The sequence below is a fragment of the Zingiber officinale genome, chromosome 6A (genome assembly GCF_018446385.1).
Source record: "Zingiber officinale cultivar Zhangliang chromosome 6A, Zo_v1.1, whole genome shotgun sequence".
NCBI lineage: Eukaryota > Viridiplantae > Streptophyta > Magnoliopsida > Zingiberales > Zingiberaceae > Zingiber > Zingiber officinale.
Genome location: NC_055997.1, coordinates 70,754,517 through 70,760,295, shown reverse-complemented (window position 1 = coordinate 70,760,295; position 5,779 = coordinate 70,754,517). Strand labels below are relative to the sequence as shown.

Genomic DNA, 5,779 nt, shown 5'->3' with positions numbered 1-5,779 from the left:
TTTATTAATATTAAAGTAAATGGAATGAGTAAGAGGAACTTGGTAATCAACCCTAGCCTTACTTTCTTAATCCTCTATGTTTTTTCTTTACTATTTTAATTTTATCTTTCAAAATCCCATGATAACTTAAACATCCTTCACTCCCAACGCCCATTGATATGATTTAATCCATGCAGGTCGATCTGGCCAAAACACGGAAGGAAACTTCATCAGGTATTTTCAATGAGTAGGAGATTTCTGCCACATCAAAACTAAACTATGAGCTAGAAATAATTTTCATTTATTTTGTTACAATTCAAATTCAATAATTAGATATGTTCTAATGATGAGAAATTGAACCTTGAGATTTCAGTACACCACAACGCCACAAAATTATTCAAATCAAAGAAGCTAAAGTGGATAGCTGAAAAGAACACATCAGGCAAACATGAATCTCCTTGGAGAGCCAAATGATTTGGATCAGAATTTCGGTGGCTCCCATCCTCCCGGGCCACCATAGATGAAACCAGAATCCACATTATATATGCCTTCGTAGAAGGGTTTGCCAATATCAAGGAATGTTTCTGCATGCTGGACGTTTGACGGGTATGGATCAAGCCCCCCATTCAAAACCCTGATCTTCTTAAAAGATGCTCCACCCAGTTCCCCATTGCCCGTAGGAGGACTAGGCTGATCCGTAGGAGAGCTAGCTGTCGCACTCAATTGAATCCTAGAAGAATCTGCCATGTTGTTCAAGATCTCCTTTGGCCAATAGCCAATCGGTTCTTGGTCATTGTACAGCATCCAGTTCGACGTTTTTCGATCCTAGAAATAACATGCCGACCTTTATTTTCAAACCATCAAAACCAAAAAAAAAATTGACAGTTGAGCTTCTGTTACCCTATAAATACTGAGAGCCAAATTTCTTAGGGTGTAAACTAGGCCTGGTGTCAACTTTTCACTTGTTTGGACGAAACCAGAACAATGGATGTTGAAACAACCAGTACTTTGATACCCATCTGACTAAAAACAAAATCCAGTTATGAACATGAACTATAGTAAATCGATGAAGACTACAATATTCCAAAACTCACAGTCCAATAAGTGAAGAAGTGAGTAAAGTTATCTCCCTCAACTTCATGATGAACCTACACAAGAGATCAGAATCAGTGATCAGTTGAATGCAACAACAACCCATGTGCATTGACTATTTGCGATTAATACTGACATGAAATCCGGCTTGTAAGACGTTGTGGAATGTCAGAGGGCCTCTTTCTCCTTTACTGATAATCATTTGTGTTGCGCTTGTTTGACTATCCAATATACCGGAAAGTTGATAAACATCCAAATCAGCTGATATTCCATAGAACTTCTCTGGTCTATTCCAAGACGAAAATGACACTCCAACAGTCTGCAAATTCATATGTATAAATTCAGAATAGAATATTTAAACCCTTGCAAATGTATAGCTGTATATATATATATACTTACATAAGCTTGAACAGAAACAGTGTCCTCTTGCAGACCTATGCGTTTGGTTCGTTGGATTTGCTTTGCTCTGATCAAATCTTCTCTTGTAGTTCTTCTGATAAGGACAGTGCCCTGAGGACAACGTCTAGGCAGCTTTACGGTCTCGGAGGATAGATTCTTGTTCATGCTCTTCAGAAATGACGTAGATTTAATCTGTGTGATTAATTGTTCATAGTCAAATGCATATTATGAGCACTGATGAAGATATAATATATAATTGAGATTGTTTTACTTACCTGAAGAGTGTGGTTCTTAAGCAAAGGATGATCGAAAGCTGGTTGTTTGTAAATATCCACACAGTCAAATGTGATTCCATACTCATCCTGTATCATTAATTTTTAAAAATAATAAAAAAATATTTATAGGAAAAATTAAAAATATTTAAATATGAGAAGATGGTGTGGCTTGCCTTGAAAGATTTGACATAAGGCTTGTTGAGGGATTTGAGTTGTATTTGCAATTCTTTCTCTTCTGCTTCAGACAAATACCTTGCAGTATGATCTGCAGCAACTGAGTGATACAGAAGAGCATAGAGAGTGAATAAAACTAGAGCTTGTGATCCTTCCATGTGACCCATCTTCTCTTGAATTAAACAAATCCACAGACGCTTATAAAGCGGAATAAAATCTTCTAAAAAGGAATGTTAATAAATACAGATAGTTAGGAAAAAAAAAGGTGAAATAGCAGGTTTGGAGATGATTAGAACTAAAATGGGATTTTATTCATGATTAGCTGGTTTATGCGATGTGTAATTAATATTCAAGATATGCAATTTATGAATAATTTAAGCCAATTTAATTATCTTCTTAAAAAATGCCTGTCAAAGGTGAAAACAATTATTTTGAATGCAATGGAAAATTTAAATTAGTGGAAAAAAGTACTAATTTGAGGATTTCAGGGAGACTTGTTGTTAAATATAATATGTTAAATTATATAAATAGTGGTATTACTGGAATCTAAATAATTATCAATTATAAGAATCTATTTATTCTTGGTAATTTTTTTAATAAAAAACTGTATTCATTTAACAAACTGAAATGATTAATAAATATTGATGGACGTTTTTTTTTTTTTTTTGCATATCCTTAAAAGAAATATTTTCAAAAATTAAGAATTCAAAGTGTAAAATCATTTTATCTCAAGTATTTTTTTAACAAAGAAATACCATTATTGGGCATCATCTAATTGCTTGCGTCAATAGGTATAGTTAAGTAGTGAAAGAAATTATAATTAATTTCTTAATCAAATTTTTTTTATCATTTATTAAAAATACATGAGTTGTAAATTTAAGAATATTCCCTCTAATTCCTTAGGCCTTCAAAAGGGGCAGAGGAGGGACCATCCCCAAGGGTACCTTGAACCTGCACAGATGTAGGCAGATCACACTGTAGCGTTAGGGCCAAAAAATCAAGGAAGAGGTCTCTAATATAGGCTCTTCAACGCTCAAGTTAGAACCAGCGCAGAGCAAAAAAGTGTGGAAAGAATAAGATGAACAGTAGTAGATGAGTGCATATGTGTGTGTACCTGGCCTAGGGTGAGGATCTCCCTCTTTAAAATGCCCTATAACCTTCGTAATCATAAGGCATTCAAGAATGTCAGGTGTCAAGGAGTGTCGGATGAGGTACGATGAACTCCCATTGGGTAGAGGAAGGTTCCACCTTACTCATCTGTCAAAAGTGTTGGAATATTCTTTGGTAGATAATCGTTATTGTTTGACAGCAGTTGGGATTCTATGACAATGTTGTCTCCTGATAATAGTCCGACTGGCTAAGAAGCTGCCCAGGAATAGACTGGGGGTGATGTTCAGGAGAGATGAGGAGACTTAGCCCTGATGGATTGGTCGATTGATGAACCGACTAGGAGTAGACTAGGAGCGGTGCCCATAAGAGATGATGGGACTTAGCCCTGATGGTATGCCTGGCTGAGGAACCGATCAAGAGTAGACTAGGGACGGTGCCCAAGAGAGGTGAGGAGACTTAGTCCTAATGACCTGGTCGACTAAGGAACCAACTGATGGATCAAAAATAAGCAATAGAGAGGGAGGGTGAATATCGCTCGTTAAAACTTTTTATTTTGTATCATAAAAACAATTAGAGTGCAGCGGAAAATAATAAGACAAGTTTAGTTACTTAGTTCGGAACTTATGTCGACTCCTACTCCAAAACCTATGATCCTTGATCGCACCGATGGATAATCTCCTATAACTCTTTTTCTGAAATCCTCGAAAAGAAGTAATCCGTACAAATGAAACTAGAAGATAGTAACACACTACTATCTTCTTGAAATTAAAATAATGCAAGCTAATTAAAAATATACTAACAATAGGTAGGAGATGAATCTCTATCAGCATTACTTGATGGAGCAGCTTGTTTGTAAAGATGGAGCGTAGAGTAAGAGCATGAACATTAGTTTTGCACAGAGATGAATTGAGAATTAATGCCTTGCCTCGCACCTCGAGCTCCCCTTATATAATCTTAGTTCGGTCGACTAAAAGCAATTCGGTCGACTGATCCTCTTATCGGTGACTGAATCCCTTGCTTTTCTTCTTCGACGAGATCCGATCTCTGTGAATTTATGAGCATTTATGGTTTAGTCGACTGATTCCCTTTATCGGTCGACTGATCTGTATAGTTTCCCTATTTGCCAAGATTCACCATTAATTCTCTGATTATTCGATCCATCAATCCTTCAGTTCAGTCGATCGATCAGCCTGACGCCCATGTTTGCTTCGGCTCGATTTGATCTCTGCCATGCCACCTTTGTTTGGTCGATCGATCCATCGTTCAGTTGACCGATCAGTCATTTTACCAAACATTGCTTCAGACTGATCTTTGTTCTGTATCAACTTGGTTCGGTCGATCAATCCATGGGTTCGGTTGTCTGATTAGACCGATTCTTACAAAATAGAGTTAAAAAAATATTCATGCAGAATAAAGTTAGGACAATAATATATAATGCATGAGTAGTAATTGATAGTAGAACTTGTTAGGGTTGCAAGGTTGTAAACATAGTCCCACATTGAAAACACATGGGAAAGATCATGAGTTTAAAACGATGCATGATTTCTCTATTGGCATGAGGCCTTTTGAGGTGAGCCCAAGAGCAAAGCCATGAGGGCCTAGACCCAAAGTGGACAATATCATGTCATTGTGGAGATATCTAAATTCTTTTCGATTAAACAATTGGTATCAGAGCTGGACTGCCAGAAGGACTAATTGCCGACTGTGCACAAGAGCCATGGTCCAATCGAACCATGTGGGTGGAATATTGACCTCAAACGAAGAAGTGGGGGCTCCCATGTCCGCATCAAGAGAACCAGACACTAGGCAGGAAGTTCTAATTACGACTAGGCAAGGAAGTCCTAATAGGTCGGGTGGACCGAGGGACAAGAAGTCCTAGTGGGTTGAGGATCGGACGTTAGGGAGCCTGTGGTCCTTTGTTTGAAGGGGGGGGGGGGGCAATTGTTGGGGTTGCAAGGTTGCAAACATAGTCTTACATTGAAAATACATGGGAAAAATCATGGGTTTAAAAGGATGCATGATATCTCCATTGGCATGAGGCCTTTTGGGGTGAGCCCAAGAGCAAAGCCATGAGGGCATAGGCCCAAAGTGGACAATATCATGTCATTGTGGAGATATCTAAATTCTTTTTGATCCAACAGAACTGTCTTGATCTTAACTTGGAAACCTCCCAATTTCTTCAGTTAGATCAGTGACCTAGGGTTTATCCCTTCTCGGGACACGACCTTCCCGTCGCTCCACTCTAATTGATTACCTCCACCTATCTGCTAAATATTTGGTTCTCTAGACCTATTTGGACTTTCTTTGTTTAGTGTCTGATATTCTGATCCACTAAAACTTTTCCTACAATACTAAATTAGGCAACAACAATAATAATAATACAAAATACTATAGTAAAATAAAACTTAGATTTACCTAGATCTGCTGGTCCGGTCGACCGTGTGCGGTTAACCGAAAACCATCGATCAACTTTGCTTGGAGTTCACTCCTATAAGACTTCTTGTTACCTAAGGTTTCCTCCCCTTAGGATTTTCTTTATATGGTTTCACTCACCAGAACCTAGAGTTACCTTCCTCTAGGGTTTTCTCCACCTGGCTTCACTCACCATGATTTAAGGTTACCTCCCCTAGGGTTTTCTCCATCTAGTTTCACTCACCAGAACTCAACATTGGATCGGGCCACCATGAATGTGATATCGGGTCCTCTAGACCTACCGAATCCTTCTACTTGGCTTCCACAATCTATCGAGA

General features: G+C 38.1%; 1 protein-coding gene across 1 annotated transcript; it reads right to left on the bottom strand.

Annotated features, from left to right (window-relative positions):
* Nucleotides 1–459: 459 nt before the first annotated feature.
* LOC121994907 lies at nucleotides 460–2,086 on the bottom strand. The gene is made up of 7 exons (XM_042548790.1): nucleotides 1,919–2,086; nucleotides 1,746–1,832; nucleotides 1,471–1,662; nucleotides 1,208–1,390; nucleotides 1,074–1,127; nucleotides 880–1,002; nucleotides 460–804 (listed from the first exon to the last, which is right to left on the bottom strand). The coding sequence occupies exons 1-7, from the start codon at nucleotides 2,084–2,086 to the stop codon at nucleotides 460–462; spliced, it is 1,152 nt and encodes a 383-aa protein (XP_042404724.1).
* Nucleotides 2,087–5,779: the final 3,693 nt, after the last annotated feature.